General features: G+C 45.0%; 1 protein-coding gene across 2 annotated transcripts in view; it reads right to left on the bottom strand.

Annotated features, from left to right (window-relative positions):
- The window catches only part of Sik3 (SIK family kinase 3), a 223,149-nt gene extending 206,133 nt beyond the window's left edge, over positions 1-17,016 (bottom strand). The window contains exon 1 of one of the 2 annotated variants that reach the window (XM_031343507.1): positions 16,693-17,016. In XM_031343507.1, the coding sequence (XP_031199367.1) occupies positions 16,693-16,965 (273 nt within the window). In that variant the 5' untranslated portion in view covers positions 16,966-17,016. The remainder of the gene's footprint in view (positions 1-16,692) is intronic. The other variant, XM_031343506.1, reaches the window with a different exon arrangement.
- Between the last annotated feature and the right edge of the window lie 1,268 nt (positions 17,017-18,284).

Genomic DNA, 18,284 nt, shown 5'->3' with positions numbered 1-18,284 from the left:
AAAAAAAAAAAAAAAAAAACCAGACTTTTACACATAAGTCTCCCTCGAGAAGAAAAAACAATTATTGTTTAAAATCTAAACTCTTAGAAACAAGTATACAACTGTAATCCCAGCATTTGGATGACTGAAGGTCAAGGGTTTCATATCAGAAGTCAGCTGGGGCACACAAGAAATTCAAAGCCAGCCTGGGCTCTGTAAGAAACCGCTAAATGGGTAAAGTCACAAATCTGGCAGCCGGAGCTGGAGTTCAATCACTATGTAAAAGGGAAAGGAGAGAACAAGCTCTGCCCAGCTGCCCTTGTGCAGTGCGGCACACATGCACCCAAACATATACAACACACACACACACACACACACACACACCCCACTTTTAGTAATAGATAATAAATGTAAAAGACACAGTCTCAAAAGGGAGGATCTGGTTACTATAAACATGCTTTCTCTGGGGAGGGAATCATTACTTTCTTTGTTATACTTTACAAAACTTAATTATTTTATAAGATATATAAGGTAGAAAGATAAAGTTTTGACGTCTTTGAGGATTTTTAAAAAATGCTCAGGAGAAAGAATTGAATGAAAATCAGAAATCAGTAGGACCTAGCTGAGCATGCCTTTAATCCCAGCACTTTAACCCCAGACAGAGGCAGGTGGATCTCTAAGCTGGAGATCCCTGGTCTACACAGCAAGTTCCAGGATAGCCAGGGCTACACAGACCTTGTTTAAAAAACAAGAAGCAAAAAAACAAAAGAAAAGAAAACAGGAATCAGCCCAATGAACATACAGAAAAAGACCATTTCACATATAATTTCAGAATTGAACTTGCTGTACAAATAAGAAAACAGTCAAATTGTAAAATCCCTGTGCGGCAGGAAAACTGCTAAAAGTCAAAGACAGACCAGCCGTAGATCAGGGATAAGACCTGTAAGTCAGATATTCCATACAAACTGTGTATCTAGAACACACAAAGAAACCATAAGCTAAGCACAGCACGTGCAGGTGGTCCACCTCTGCGGCCCAGCAATGGACAGGCTAGGGTAGGAGCATGGTGGGTTTGGAATCAACCTGTGCTGCATGCCAAGACTCTTCCTCAAAGCAATAAAAAAGTAAAAATAAATAAATAAATAAAAATTTAACTCAGCAAGGAAGACAACGAAATTGTAAAATGGGAAAAGGAAGTAAACTGACATTTCTCCACAGCCTTCATTTGCATGTGAACAGATGCTCGGCACCATTAGTCATGAAGCATGCAACTCCAAAGCACAATGCAATGCTGCCTCATACCTAGCAGATGACTAAAACCAAAGCCGGGGACTACTTTTCCTAGAGAGGAACTAAAGCCCTCATAAAGTGCTGGTAGGGATGTAAAGCTAGCCAGCCATTCTAGAAAGCACTTGGCAGTTCTTCATGAAGTCACCATACGACCAAGCAATTCTACTATGAGGTATCTATACAAGGAGAATAAGAACATACAACTCCCCAAAAAACTGTACATGAATATTTATAATAGCATTACTCATAAGAGATAAAAAGTAAAAACATCAGAACACGCAATCCATACAAGCAAGGATAAACAAAATGCAGTGTGTCTAGCCAAAGGACTATTACTCTGCTATGAAAAGAAATGAAATTCCAGAAAAGGCTGGGTGGCTCAACCTTGAAAAAACTTTTCTATGTGAAAAAGGCCAGATAAAAAAGGTTAAGTATCGTAAACCCCATTTATATGAAAAGCCTGAAGAGGCAAATCTATGGAGTTGACTGGTCACCCCTTGAGGCTGGAGGGAGCTGATGAAACAAACAGTGGCCTCTGAGAAGAACAGTGTCCTAAATGTGAAATGGTGACAGCTGCACAACTGTCACTACGTTTAACATTTAAACTGGAGGAGCTATCCTGTGCCTGAACTGTATGACAAAGAGTGGATGCCCTGCCAAAGCCTGCTCTTTGCCCAAAGTCAAGGCACCACAGAGTGGCAGCTGGAGCTGATCCCAAACCCCACCAGAACTGCTTACTGCTGCACAGGGTCTTAGGCCATCTGATAGGCTAAAGAGGGGCCCCAAAGAGCTGGAAAAACAGAACAGTGACACTGGGTAAGAAAAGAAATTTAGATAATACAACTGAAACTTTTTTTTTTTTTCCAAATCAGGGTGGAAGGGAGAGGGATGATAGTGCACTTGGGAGACAGGAAGATATCTATGAGCTGGAGGCTACAGAATGAGTTCCAGAACAGCCAGGAACACACACAGAGACCCTGTCTCAAATAAATGGAGAGAGAGAGAAAGAGAGAAAGAGAGAGAGAAAAAAAGAAAAACAGAGACAGAGACAGACAGAAAGAGACTGATTGATTCTAGGGTTCAAAATATGACTCAGTGGGTAAAAGGGCTTGAAGCTAACTCTGAGGATCTCAGTTTGAGACCCTCATTGTGGAAGAAGAGAACCAACTCCTAAAAGCTGTCCTCTGACCTCCATGCATATGCTAAAGGCCATGAGCAACACCACACACCAAAAAATATTTTCTTATATAAAAAAAGAATACAGTATGTCTCCAAAAATGGATTTGTGGTCTTGAACATTAAGAAGCATTGACTGGGGCTGGAGAGATGGCTCAGTGGTTAAGAGCACCGATTGCTCTTCCAGAGGTCCCTAGTTCAAATCCCAGCAACGGCATGGTGGCTCACAACCATCTATAATGGGATCCAATGTCCTATTCTGGTGTGTCTGAAGACAGCAGCGGCAGCAGCATTGACACATGGCAGAGACTGTGACTCAGTCTGCCTATCCCCTTTCCCTGATGGTACAATTAGGGCCTGTAGCTGCTGACTCAAAAGGAAGTCAGTGAAGTCGGAGCTAGTGGGCTCAAACTACTGACTCCTCTTCTCCATGTCAGAGGCTCATGAGTAACAAGTTTCAAACAAGCTATTTTCTTCCTCAGCATTGTAATATTCTTTAAAGAGATCCAAAAATACCAGCTCAACATTTAATTGCCTCCCAGAACAACTACATTCACAGAAGCCAGTTAGGTGCAATATGCAAAAGCCCCAATTCTGCAGCTGACTGGGACACAAAGATCATGGCCAGATACAACTACCCCATTTGGCTAGAAAACAGTAGGGCTGTTGAGTCAGAACTGGAAAGGAAGCCAAGAACATACAATCACTAAAAACATTATTTTGCGGGTTTTAAAAAAAAAAAAGAGCTACTAAAAAACTCACGTATTGTCAGAACACTGCTTATGCAACATGAGAACATTCTGACAGAAGGAGAGGACAACAGGAGGCAGGAAGCAGAGACAGAAGTAAGGGAGCCCGCAGGTGCCGGAGCAATCTAAGAAACACACAGCCCTGTTCCTGCCTTCCACAATAAAAACAATTCTGCCTCTCATGGCATCCGAAGAGGACTGCCTGCCAGAGACAGAAAACAAGTTACTACATGAAAATGTCAACTTGTTCCATGGAACACTACACTGGCATGAACGGATACAAACCTTTTTTCATCTAGAGACGTGGGGCTCTTTCCTTCCGAGTTGTTTTTTTTTTTTTTAAACAGCATGGCCCATTATCAAATTCAGTTCAATTCATGCAAATTCTAACATAAATGGACAAAAATATCACCCAAAAGTATATAGGATCATAAAAAACTCTGTAAAATATTTTGTCCTCAAACTCCTAGCAGCTTTAGCTTACTTATAATTTTAAATTAATTCAAGTAAAAGCACATATATGTATAAAAATGTTATAATGAAACCCATTATTTTGCATGCTGAGTTGATTTTTGAAGTTCAATAATTATCTCATAAAGACACATCCATGAAGACATCCTTTAAAGGCACTCACTAGTGTAAATATTCACCTACCTCAGATGTTCTTATAAGCAAAGTGACAAACTCTCTGCCCAATATGCAGCCACCGCCACTCATCCCCCACCCCCACCCCACTCCATCCTCTGTTCATCAGCAAGGACCTTGTACACTTGGGGACTTTACTGACACTCTTGCCTCTACCAGTAGTTATTTTCCAGTGCTGGGGTGGAACCCACGGGCTCACACATGACAGACACACACTCTACCACTGAGCCACACACCCAGTCCTTAGGTTTTTGTTTGTTTTCTTGCCTATTCATACTAATTGCTCTTCGTATTATAGTGATGTGATTTAATTAAATACCAGGTAAACTGATAAAAAAAATTAAGCTTTCAACTTGAAACAAATTTAGTAAAGGTTTTTTGTTTGTTTTTTGGTTTTTTGTTTGTTTGTTTGTTTTTTGGTTTTTTGAGACAGGGTTTCTCTGTGTAGCCCTGGCTGTCCTGGAACTCACTCTGTAGACCAGGCTGGCCTCGAACTCAGAAATCCACCTGCCTCTGCCTTCCTAGTACTGGGATTAAAAGCGTGTTCCACCACTGCCCGGCTAGTAAAGTTTTTCAAGTAAAGTCAAATTCCATATTGGTGAGATGTGAGCAAGAGATTGGAGGGAGGAAGAGAGCGCACATAAAAGTCATGGGCTTAATTTATACCACTTTATCAATGCCTTAAATTCCTGTTTTGTGCCTGAGCAGTGGTGGCACACGCCTTTAATCCCAGCACTTGGGAGGCAGAGGCAGGCGGATTTCTAAGTTCTAGGCTGGTCTACAGAGTGAGTTCCAGGATAGCCAGGGCTATATAGAGAAACCCTGTCTCAAAAAAACAAAACAAAACAAAAGTTCCTGTTTTGTTTCAAAAACAAGGCAACACTAGAAGTTATAATGAACTATAGGTGTGCTTAATGAAAAATGAAGGAACGCCAACCAGGGCAAAGAAAAATCCCTTGGCTCTATATCCAAACATTAGTCAATATCCTTCTTTAACTTATTGCCAGGGAAAAAGGAGGCAGGGAAACCCACAGGGGAATTTAAAAAGTACCTGGGCTGGGAAGATATCTCAGTGGTTATGAGGACAAGAGTTCGGATCCCAACTCTGGAGTGGCTCACAAACACCTGTGAGGGGGATCAGACACCCCATCCTTATCTCTATGGGCATCTCTACCTATATACAAATTGTGTGTGTGTGTGTGTGTGTGTGTGTGTGTGTGAATGTACCACCACTGCCTGAATATAAAAATAAGTAATTTTAAGTATCTTTTTTTTAAGTTTAAGTGATACCAGAGGCTGAATGCAGCTCAGTGGTAGAGCACTTGCCTAGCACTTATAGGCTTTGGACTTGGTACCCAACACTACACACACACTGGGGAGGGGGAAGGAAGCACATCAATGATAATGTATGGATTTTGTTCAGACCTAAAATTCAAAACAAGTGAGTATTAAAAATAATAAAAATAATACATAAACCAAAGCTGGACACTGTGGACCTGTACATTAAGGCAGGAGAGTTTGGGTCTGAGGTCAGTTTAGGCTACATAATGAGAACTTGTCTCAAAAGTAAATAAGTAAGTAACAAAGAGGAACAAAAAAGGTTCAGGTGGTCAACAAACAGCCTGCCTCTGTGATGCTAGCTCTGTGTCTCCTTCTACAGTCTCTTCTTTTGGTTCATGTCCCTCTATAACAGATCCAGACAAAGGGTGATTCATGAGCAGCCAGGGGAAAGTTAGATCCACAAATCTGGCTCAGGAAAAGGCCTCTGAGAAGCTAGAAACAGTTGAGCAGCCCCTCTTCCAACCAGTGAGTCTAGAGGGGCAAGAGACCCCTGTGCCAACGCAGGCAGAGGGTCGGGTCAGACAGACAGACAGAGCTGCCGGCTGCTGGAGGCCTTCTCACCTGCTGCTGCCAAGGCTAACCCTGGTGCAATCGTTCTGGAAAGCAATGTGGCAATGTAAGTATCCAGTGTCTCACAAACATGTATGCCCTCTGGCCCAGTAATTTTACTTTTAACAATCTATCTAAAACAAAAATAAAAAAATACTCCAAAGATTCAGGTGCCAACACAGTTGCCACATTTAAAAAAAATTAAAAATTATGAAATAAAAAACTATGGAAAAGGCTCAAAACAAACAAACAAAACAGGGACAGTCATGTCCCTGAAACTATATGCGCATTAAAGCTGATGCTTATGAATGGCTTCTGCTGACAGTACAAAGTGGGCCGGAGAGGCAGAAACCCAGCAGTAGAATCTAACCAGCTTCCAATCCCTAGGCTGGCAAGAGTATTTATAGGATCAATAACTACTGCCTCTGGGCAGGATTATGGATGACATTTTCCCGTCTGCGTCTTCATAATTTCCTGATTTTCCCCAAAGTCGTTCCAGGAGCACAATGTTATTTTTGTGAGCAGAAGAAAAGGGGAAGGTGGTAGAAGAGAGGCAGGAAAACAGACTGTGTGTTGAGGTAAAGGAACATACTGCACTAAACTCGGCTGCTCGTCCTCCATCCATTTTGAAAACATACAGGACAAGTATTAAATAACTTAACCACTCATCTACCCCGAGAAAAAGAAAACATAACTTCTTGTACCAATAGCTGCTACTTTCTCCATCCATATACATGACACAAGGAATACTAGTTGAGTTAATTCATAAACAGTTAAGACCAACTAAAGAAATGAAGATTACTGGCCAATGAAGGAAAACTGAGGGGTTTTATCTTGTTTTGTTTTTAAAATTGGATCATGTAGTTATAAAGCAGAGAACAAGAAGTCTGAAGTTCTCTCAGGAAGAGACCACAGCCTGATAGAGAGAAGCACCTCAAAGCAGAAGGGGAAAGCTGGAGGCGCTGGCTGACCGTGCTGACCATATTTGGGGTGTAAACAAAGGGAAGTAACACCCACTAGGCTGGGATTTGAAAGAGCTTTTCTTTAAAACAAGGAGTTCATAGGGCTGGGGCTATTTCTCTGTGGTAGTGTTTGCCAAGTGTTCAGCTGGCCTGGGTCTGAGCCCTAACCTAGCATTACATATAACCCAGCACTAGGGATTCCTCCTGGAAGAGTGATGCATGCCTATAGCCCCAGCTTTCAGGAGGCTAGATGGACGTGATCACATGTACCTGTTAAGGTCAAGGACAGTCTGGACATATGAATACATGAGGGCCAGAGACCTGGCTGAACAAGTAAGGGTTTGTTGGGCCCTCCAACCTGCATCCCATCCCATCCCATCCCCAGGATCACAGGGTAGGAGAGACCTCCCAAAAGGTATTCTCAGACTTCCATTACACATTGAGACATGAGCAGACACACACACACACACACACACATACATACACAGATACACACACATACATACACACCATAAATATAATTTATAACCCCCCAAAATGAAAATATAACAAACTCCAATTTTTATCTTTCCACATTTTTTAAAGATCCATTTTTTTATTATTATTTTTATTTATATGGATGGGGTGGGGAATATATAGCGTGCAGGTGCCCACAGAGGCCAGAGATGACAGATGCTCCTAGAGCCAGAGATACAGATGGTTGTAAGGTATCTGACTGAGTGCTGAGAACTGAGCTCAGGTCCTCTGTAAGAGCAGCATCAGCTCTTAAACACGGAGCCATAGCTACAGCCCTCCACACACGTCACCACTCAGTACATATTTAAATCATACTAAGCACTAGGTACATAATCCTATTAAATTCTTAAACTGTGCCATCCTATCAAACAATAAAAGATAGCCAGTTGTCTTTTTAAAAATTTTTAAAAACAATGATTTTCCAGGAAATAAACAGCCCTTAAGTGATCCAAGAAGCTGGGCAGTGATGGCGCACTCCTTTAATCCCAACACTTGGGAGGCAGAGGCAGGTGGATTTCTGAGTTCGAGGCCAGCCTGGTCTACAGAGTGAGTTCCAGGACAGCCAGGGCTACACAGAGAAACCCTGTCTTGAAAAACAAAACAAAAAAGTGATCCAAGAAATCCTTATAAATATTTATGAATCACAACTAAGAAACGCAGAGGAGCCAACAAGATGGCTCAGCAAGTGAAGACACCTGATGCCAAACCTGCTGACCCCACTTCCAGCCCACACAGTAGGGAAGAGTCCACTCCCACAGAGTTGTGTGTTGGGGTGGGGGGATGCGTGTGTGTACAGGTGTTTGCACCTATGTATGCACGAAGGGAGACCAGAGGTCAACACTGGATGTCTTCTAACATTCTACAACTTCATTTTTATGTTTAATATTTTCTTTTATTGTTTGTACTCATACATGTGTGCCCCTGTGTACACACAGCACAAGTGTGAAGGCCCCTGTGGAAGCCAGAAGAAGGTGTCAGATCCCCGGAAGCCACCTGATGTGAGTGCTGGGAACCAAATCTAGGTCCTCTAGAGGAGCAGGAAGCATTCTTAACCACTGAGCCATCTCTCCAGCCCCTCCAGCTTTCTCTTTTTAGACAGGGCTTCTCACGAACCCAGAGCGATTCGTCCTTGCTGGCTAGTTCCTGAGCCCCACCTGTGCTCCCGGCATGATGTCGGCATGCTTTGGGAGCTCCAGATACAGATTCAGTCCTCACACTTACACAGCCAGGACTTTATGCACTGAGCCATCTCAGCCAGGCCCTACTTCTATTTTCCAAACGTTTGCTAGGCTTCTGGTCCTGGGTGCTATAAGAAGGCAGGCTGACAGGCATGGTAGCAAATGCCTTGAATATCAGCACCCGGGAAGCAGAGGCAGGCAGATCTCTGTGAGGCCAGCCTGGTCTATATAGTAGGTTAAAGACAAGCAGACCTACATTACTCTCTATGTAAAGCCTTGGGTTCAGTCCCCACCACCATAAACTGGTTATGGGGGCCACACCTATAATCGCTGTAGACAGGAGGATCACTACAAGTCCAGGCCAGCCTGGTGCTGTAGTGAATATGTATGCAGCTGTCACCTGAAAGCTGAGGACAGTGACGGAGAGCATGTATAGATGACCCTCAAGCCAAAAATTAGAGCCAGATTAAGAGGAAGTCTGGATAAAGGGTTGTCAGCCTCACCTGTACCCAGGCTATGTCTCTGACTGAGCAGGTCTCGTAAGGACACAGCTATGTAGTGAGAACACACCTCTCAAGGAAAAAAGGAAGGGAGGAGAAAGAAGAGAGAAAATGTAAGGAGAGACATGGAACCTAGATGTGCACGTTTGCAGGGAACTGTAAGAAAGGACATACTGCTGGCGAGCAGGTGTTAGAGCTGAAACTGGGCAGAACTGCTTAATCAAAACCTAAATTTAACTTTAGCCAAAATTCCCCATCTGAGTAAGTTCTGCCCACTCAGATAAATCTAAAGAGGCAATGGGGTCTCTTCTCCTTCCTATTGATTTTCTGAGAAATTTAAGTGAAGAAATTCAAGAAATTTAAGTGCTCACAATCTGATTCCTATTTTTCTTTTAGATTTAAATTTGGATTAGCCTGCAATCCACACGGCAGAACCTTGAACTCTCGCCCCCCCCCTCCACCTTCACCTGCAAACTGCTGGGATGACAGGTGTGTGCCACACCCAGCTGACTCCTACCTCTTTGAAAGGCTTAATTCCGAGTGGTAGAGTCCTTGTGTACCAAGGGTCACACACTTGCTAGAAATAACCTCATGATGGCCCACATAACAGTTCCTTACTAGCTGGTGAGACTCTACTCTAAACAGGTTAAACAGAGCTTTCAAGCTCATTCATCACAGACTGCCGAGGCTTCGCAATGACATTGCCTTGGCTATCTATTCAGAAATGATTTACTATGCAAGGACAAAAGCCCAGGGGACTTTATATACTCTGGACACTAACAAAAGTCATCCATGGAACACTCCAACTCTACCAATACATCAATAAGGGAGTTACTCTGAAATAAGAGGGACTGGGAAACCGCCTGACAGGTGAGGGACGGATGGCCACACAGAGAACAGGTACAACTCACACCAGAAATCAGAACCAAATTAAAAACTCCAAATAAACAGTTTGCTTTTCCTCGCCTATATGTCCGAGGTATGGTTGTATCTAGTTGTGTAAGATGGTGCTGTCCTTTTTGTACCCAATAAACTCAACAAGGATCATGTTCATATGCAACATGTATGGCATTCTCTAACAGTGAAGAGAATCTATGCTGTTAAATGTTTGCCTCCCCAAGTAAGTAGATAGATAGGTTGGTTAGTTTTTTCCTCTTAGCCATAAACCAGTCAGCATGGGTTTTGAAACCACACCAAGCAGAGGTTATCCACGTCCTGCTGTGCTGCTCTCTGATGTCAACCTCCTGGTCACAGCCAATTCACAACGCACACTGGAAGGCCTGCAGAATCTGCCCTTCTCCCTGCCTGAACTCATCCTTACCACACCATGGATCCTCTGCACTGAAGCACTAGCCACATGGCCTTGAGGCTAAGCTTTGGATGGTCCTTTCTGACTCCAGGATCTACGCTTGCCATTCCTTCTGCTGAGGATGTTCTGTCTTCTCAGTGTTTCAAAGCTGCATTTTCCGCACCATTCAGGTCTCAGCTACAGCTCCATCTTGCTTCCCATGGCCTGTTACATCCTTCCCCACAGTCATTCGTTTTCTCCATGGTACTGAGGAGTGGTTTTTGTTCTGGTGGTGGTGGTTTGATTTGACTTAGGTTTTCTGAGACGGGGTTTCTCTGTGTAGCCCTGGCTGCCCTAGAACTCCTGTATAGATCAGGCTAGCCTCCAACTCAAGAGAGATCTGCAAGCCTGTCTCCAGAGCACTAGGATCTAAAAAGCATGTACCACCATTGCCCAGCTAAGTTTTTTGTTTGTTGTTTTGTAGGGATCTCTTATCTCATTTATCTATTTAAAAGTAAATCCCAGCTCTGTGTGTGGTGGAGCATGCCTTTAATCCCTCCTGGGGATAGGGCTGATCTCTATGACTTATTTCAAAATAAATGAAAGTGTATTCCAGGTGGGGTTTTTTTTGTTTGTTTTGTTTTGTTTGTATATGGCTCTTTTTCAATAAGCCCAACAAATAACCTTCCTGAGTAAATGAATGGGTATGGGGAAGATTCAACTCACTGCAGAAATGTCTTAGGTACCTTTCACAACTTCAGAGCTTCTTGTAAATAAACAACATTTCTTTCTATTTTCAGAGCATGGATTTTGCTCTCTTTTATGCCATGCACCAAAAAACACTAGCCAGACTGATGCTTGGAAAATGAAACAGCATTTCTGGCCCAGAGACAACTGGTCTGGGCACCTCCGGCTTGAGCCAGATCTATGACTTTCTAGGGAGTTGGCACCAACGTCAGAATGTTAAAATAAACATCTTCGATGTGCTGAAAATGGAATATTGGGGCTCTGACTGGACTCGGCAAAGGCTAGTCCTAATTGGCCTTAGCACCTCACAGGGCAAGCAAAGAGGCAACCCCATCACAAGGGACAAATGAACCAGTCATCCTTTAACAATCACCTCTACGTGGTCTAGGGCTGGGACTGTCATCCCTACTGCAGAAATGCAAAAGCTGCTCTGGATTTCTTTCCTCTCTTCTATTTCCTAATGACTCTGTTCCTGCTTTCTAAAGGGCACATGCATGTGTTCATCTGCTTCACTGTGCTCTTCTTTAAAGGCAGACAGAAGTCAGGCTCTGAGTTTCCATGAACTGAGTCTACAGTAAAACACACCCTTGGAAAATATGTCACTGATAAGCTTTGGAATGAGGATTTAGGGCAAAATGTTTTCTCTGTGACACACGCAAATTTTAAACTCCTGAGCTGAGGATACATCCTCAATGGTAGAATGCTTTCCTGGGGGGGTGGGGGAGGATGGGGATGGGAGCAAGCAGCCTGGAAACTAACCCTTCTAAGTATCACACCCCATACACAAAAGCAAAGTGCAAATTATTTTGTTTTGGGGGGTAGATAAGAGTTGGGAGCGGGTTGATTTTGTGTTTCTCTGTGACAAGGTCTCACTAGGAATCTCAAACTGGCCTTGAACTCAAGCTGCCTCAGCCTCCCATGGCCTAGAATTACAGGCATGTGCCACTACGCCCAGCTGCAAATATGTGGTAACATTTTTCATATTTTCCATAGAATTTTAAGTGAATCTCTGAAGAAACTATTGCATGCAAAAAAAAAATTGTTCATCAGTATGACAAAAATTAGTTACAAAAAAACAATGAAAATTTGAGCCACGAGAAGGGCTGCATGGAATCCCAGCACACCAGGTGACATGAGGGTGGTAGGATGGAGAACAGACTGGCCTACACAGGACCCTGCCTCAAAAAATGAAATAATGATAAGGGCTGGAGAGATGGCTCAGTGGTTAAGGGCATTGGATGCTCTTCCAGGAGACCAAGGCTCCCCAACTCCCATAAGGCTGCTGATGGCTCACAACAGTTCAAGCAAATCCAATGTTGTCATCTGGCCTCCAGGGGCATCAGTTGCAGGTGGTGCAAAGGCAGCCATGCCAACAAAATACCGTACAGTTAAATTAATTAGTTAATTTGAAGATAATTTTTAAAGAAAGGAAAAAGCCATGTAGCCTAGTGCAAACCTATAATCCAACATCTGAGAAAGAGAGATACAAGAGAGGTTTTTAACTCAAGGCCCCTGTGGGCCTCAAAGGGAGTTCTAGGCTAGCCTGAGCTACACAGAAAATCTTGGGTGGGGGCAGGGAGGACAAACAAAAGGGTTGAGGATGTATATCTGTGGTACAAATATTCATGTAACTGAGTTCAATCCCAAGCACTGCTAATAAGTAAATATTTTGAGATGGCCCAAAGCAAAAGCCAGTGTTTTTTATCAGATCAGTCTCTTGTTAAAAAAAAAAAAAAATTAAAGATAAAATAAAATCAAGTTAAATGAAAAACTGTTCAGCATAAATTTCATAGCTCAATGCGGTGGCTCATGTCTATAATCCCAGCACCAAGGCATCTGAGGCAAGAAGGTCACCAAGAGTTCCAGACCAGCTCGGACTACAGAGTACCACATAGAGGAACTTCAAAGTAGCACTTGAAATAGTAGCAAACTGGTTTCCCCTCACCCCACTTGGATGAAAAGTGTGGCATGCAGCTTGTCTCCCTCTCCAGAACCAATGGGACTCACCTATCCAGAATCAATGGCACTTGAGGTCAATAGTTCTTCCAAGAGTGTAAAATGGAAAAAAAAAAAAAGAGGGGGCCTAGCCAGTCTTATTCACCTCACTGACTACAGCACCTGAAGAAAATGACGACATTTCTTACCTATTCCTTATGTGCCGGCACTGCCTGGGCAGCATTGCACATAGCAATTAATCTGCCCAACACTGAAGCTTGTGGGGTGAGTGCTACTGTCATCTCATTGTAGATGATGAAATCCAAGCACAGAGAGGTTTAGCCAGTATTCAGGGCCCAGCATTGCACTGCCCCAGTCTTAACCAGCAGACAATTCAAACCAGGCAGTTTTAGGCAAGGCTGAAACTATTACCACAAACCACTGACAGGCGACCATCAATCGAAATATTATACTATACATGCTGAAATAACAGCTTACAAATATTTGACCAAAAGCTTTCCTAGTCACGTGTAGTTATTTTTTTAAATATACACAGAATGTAGCTATTCTTTGTTCTGTTCATCCAGTTAGGTTGAAGGTACAATTAAGCAAAGGAAACAGACTATAAGTAATCAGAGAAGGGGGAACATAGTTTTAAAAAAATCTTAATACTTTATAATGTTCTACCAAAAAGACAGAGAACCTTAGGTAATGTATCTCAAAAGAAATTTTTAAAAAGGAAATCAAAGTAGGTAGGATAAAGCCAGGGCGAGCTGCTGACCAGAGCCTCTGGTTCCTGTGAGCCTTCTGCAGCGACTCTGGCTGGCAGCACTGCAGAGCTGGAACATCAAGACTCAGCACCTGGAAGCTGTGCTGCAAAGGTCCCAACAACCAAAAGGAAAAAAAAAGGGTTCCGCTGGTTCCTTCTCTTTTCATTATTTTATTCACTCCTGGGTCTTATTCTGGGAAGTTTGAGTTAACAGAGTTTGGACGGGGGCCAGCTTCTCTTATTGTCGGACAGAGTGCAGTAGCTTAGTCAATAAACGAAGTTTGCTTCAGCTTCTTGGTCCTTGGAATGGGTCACGTAGGAAGAGGGGTTCGTAAATAGTTCTCCAATGTATAGAAATTACCTATTGCCTAACCTCCTTCTGCTGACACAGGCATCCTCATTACTAGCTGCGTCTGATTAGAAGAAAATCTCAGACCATTCAGTGACATAAAGAAGGTAACAGAAAAAATAGTCATACACCTTTACAGAGCAAATAAATAACCTATTGTGGAAAGAGATAGGGAAGGTAAACAATTATTTGCCTCTCTGACCTGACTTCGGAAGATAACCACTACAGGACGTGGGGAGACAAGCCTAGCTTCTGAAGGAAGAGCAGCCCAGCACCTTCTAGTACCTAGGCACCTTCCCTGCCATTATATAACCAAGCCATGGCCTCACTAGGCCATCTCAGCGCATGTCAGCAGCTGCTGGGCACATCTCAGCTGTCAGTGCTAAAGGACCCTTCCAAAATGCATTCAGATAAGCAGAGAATAGGCCCAAATATGCCCGTGGATCACCCTGGGCGCGTGACAGCTCCTTGTGAATCGAGCCTCACTCACGGCAGAGTCATTTAAGTAGCAGAAAGATAGGGCACTTGGAACTAGAGCCAGGAAACTGCACACTGCTACAGAAGCACAAACAAATGCTGGTGTGGTCTCTTCCACACATGCAACTCATTGTCCCAGCCATTTCAGCCTCATTCAAGTCTGAATATTTCCATACATAGGAATTGCATAACTGCACACCACAAACGATCAAAGATAAAAACCAACATAAACAGTGACACCCGTCTATAAACAAGCCAATGCTGTAAAGGCTGCAGTCCTAAAGGATACCAAGGTCTCAGAGTAAAACTGAAACACACACACACACACACACACACACACACACACACACACACACACACACCAGAAAGCAGCCAGACCAACCATAATTAGGCACTGGCTTTGCTGACTACTGAAAACAGAAATGTCCCTTTTATATATAAAGCCAAGAATCAACTGTTTGCAATTATGTTTATAAGACACTCAACCCAGCTTGTCATAGATTTTTTTAATCAATATTTTGATATTAAGATTCAAATTTCTTTAAATCATAGAGAACATAGCCAGACAACCAATTATGTTTGTGGAGTCCATTTCCCAGAGGTCAGAGCAAAATAATCACAGAAGCACAGGGGGGAAGAAAACAGAAACAGAGGCATTCTGTTTGTAAACACAAGTTTGACTTAGCCAACTGTAAACACACTGTAGGGGGTGAGGAGGTGCAGGTTCAAGCTACAGCTGCGGGTCTGAGGGATTGCAACAGGAGGGGCGCACTTGAGTATGTCACTGGGTTCTGAAGGCCTTCTGGTAAAAACTGACAAAAAAGGCTTGAAGGGGTCCCACCAGAGGAAGTGAAACTGACCAATCACTCTACTGCTGCCACCCACCCAGTCACCCTCGGAAGAAGGGCCCCTGGTAGTCTTTGACAGAGAGAGGCAAGGAAAGGAACTTTCAGGTTGCCAATAAGCAGGAGACAAGGCCCAGATAAGTCACTAGATTTCTGGCAGGGAGTGACTGACATAAAAGCCAAGACAAGGTAGGCTAAGGTCAGCGGCCAGGGGGAGGAGGGGAGGGGAGTCCTGGGTCCCGGGTAGGAAGCAGCAGAGGTGGTAAAGGTTTTTCACTAGCCAGGCTCAAGAAAAACTCAAGCTACTGTTTTAAATATAATGAATGACTACATTAAAAGTATCCATTTATGTGAGATATTGAGCAAAGAATAATTGGGAACTCAAATGGGCTTTGTGGGTTCCATCAAAACCCATCTAAATGATTCCCCGATACTCTCAATGAAGAAAGATAGGTAAAACTGCTACCTCTGTTTCCTTAAAAAAAAAAAAAAAATACTGTATACGTATGCATATGGTTTCCTAACTGACCTTGGCCAATTTCACTACTACAGCTCCTCAAATCCCTTGGGAACCAAAGGGCCCAAATGAGTGTAATTCTGTAGTGTCAATCCTACAGTTTCCTTCCCTACTGAAAAGCCCACCCCGGGCTCTACAAAGCGCACAATTCCAGACCCTCTGACAACCAAATAACCAGCAAACCATCTATCCTAAATTGTTTAACCCTTGGTTAGCTAGTGCCACCAGGAACCCTGACTCTTGGGACATCTGGTCATGGTCCATTCCATTTTCCCCCTTATTTCCCCGTTTTCTTCAGTGCCTCTTCCAAGAATCAAGTATACTCCTCGGGCTTCCAACTGACACCATCTACCAGTCTTAAATAATCAAACGTGGATTCCTTTCTCTGGTATAGGTGCCAGGTCCTTCTTATCTCCCGGTGCCTTGCACCCACCGCATACCCTCAGCCCATGCCCCAGCCGTTCTGAGAAGCCTCAGGCAGCCAGTTTGCGCGTCTCCCCCATCCTGTGGTCCACATTTCGTATGCCCCTGCCCTCATTCTGATGGTTTCCTAATTGCTGGTTCCGGAGTCTTCCTGGCGTGCAGTCCGCCGGCCCCCAGAGAGTTCCAACGCCTCCTTTCCAGTCACCCCCCCACCCCAGCTTCCCCGGACCCTGCGCATAGCCCTGGGGACCTCTTCGGTGTCCAGCTGCTAAGTTCCCGGTGCCCCCGCCTTCCGGAACCCCTCCGCTCTGAGGTCCCTGCCTTCTCCCGCCAGCACTGGTCCCCACTGCTGACCCTGACCCGAGCCCCAGGGAATCGCGGACTCTCCTGGCCCCACCGCCCTGCAACGCCCCCCAGGCTGCGCTGCCCGCAGCCGCGCGGTCCCCAGCGCCACTACCTTGGCCTTGGTGACGAGGTGCGTGGCCCGCTTGACCACAGCGAAGTTGCCCTTGCCGATGGTGCGGTCGATCTCGTAGTAGCCGATGCGAGCGGCCATCGACCCGCGGGAGGCCGGGGCTGTGGGACGCGGCTGGCCGGCGGTCGGGGGCACTGCGGCGGGGGCTGCCGGGGGCCCCGTGGCGGGCGGAGGCAGCAGGCGGCCGGCCGGCCCGGCTCCCCCTGCTCCGGCCACGGCAACCCCGCCAGCTCCGCTCGCCGCCGCCGCCGCCATCTTGTTGTGCAGTGAAACCTCCGGGGCCGCGGGGAGCCGGCCGGGGGGGAGGGGGCGCGGGGGGGCCGAAAGAGGGGGGTTGCCGACAGACGTCACTCCGGGAGGCGGGGCTCCCGCGCCGCCGGGCGCCCGGCGCCATGGCAACCGCGCGTCACGTGCGGACGCGCGTCACTGCCCGAAGCCATGGCAACCATGACCTCACCGGGCGAGCTCGACCTTCCCGCGTGGGTCCCTGTTCCTGAGGCGCCGGCTCCCTAGTGCCCCCCTCTGGGGAACAGGCAGTGAAAACGTCGAGGGTCAGCAGCAACTTCTAAGCTTCCGCCGCGCCTGGCGAGGTAGGGATAGGAGATGGGAGACCCCAGAACCAGACCCCCAATGGCCCCTGTCGCTGATGGGATCCCTGCTCCGACCTGTGTCCCAGTTCAGTCACCACCAAACCTCCCTTAAAAGGATTTCCTCATCACCAAAAATACCAGCCTTGTCCCACTTTAGCCCTGGAGGCCACAGAGGCAGGAATAGCTACAGTATTTAAGCAACTGTAACCAAGTTGGTAGCAAGGCAGGGGAATTGTTCAGCAAAACTCTTAGAAAACCCAGCTCACTTTGTACAATCAATTTAATTAATAATCATCGAACACAGAAGAGTGTGGAAATTAGAGTTTGCATATTCAAGGACGTTTTACGCAGCCCAAACAGGCATCCTAGTCATTGGATGGGTGAGGGCCAGAAAAGGAACATCATTTTCCTTCCTACCATCCCTGGCTCGGAACAATTCTCCAGCCAGAGTTTGTCAGAATTTCTGCACTCCTTTTCTTGTTGCTGGGTTAGTACAGGTGAAGTGTGTTGCATCTAGGAGCACGTCATGCTTAAAGATGAGCAATCCGTTAAGCAAAATGAGTAAATAATATAAATTCCATCCCTACCGATGACTCTCCAAGGACGTTTAAGAGTGATCAAAATAGGGGCTGGCGAGATAGCTCAGTGGATAAGAGCACTCACTGACTGCTCTTCCAAAGGTCCTGAGTTCAAGTCCCAGCAACCACATGGTGGCTCACAACCACCCCTAATGAGATCTGACACCCTCTTCTGGTGCATCTGAAGACAGCAACATACTAATATATAATAATAAATCTTTTAAAAAAAAAAGAGTGATCAAAATAATAACCCCAGCAATAAAACTCATATCCCTCTCTCTTCCCTCCTGTTATCTGACATTCCACATCCTGGGCTGTTACCAAGCCTCTCCCCAGATTTATCAGATTTATCTGCCTCTGGTGATGATAGGAAATTGGGCTGTAAAGGAGAGACAGCCTTTAGCCT

This window comes from Mastomys coucha, unplaced genomic scaffold (genome assembly GCF_008632895.1).
Source record: "Mastomys coucha isolate ucsf_1 unplaced genomic scaffold, UCSF_Mcou_1 pScaffold23, whole genome shotgun sequence".
Lineage (NCBI taxonomy): Eukaryota > Metazoa > Chordata > Mammalia > Rodentia > Muridae > Mastomys > Mastomys coucha.
Note: the sequence above shows the minus strand (reverse complement) of the source record. Positions and strands in the feature narration are given on the sequence as shown.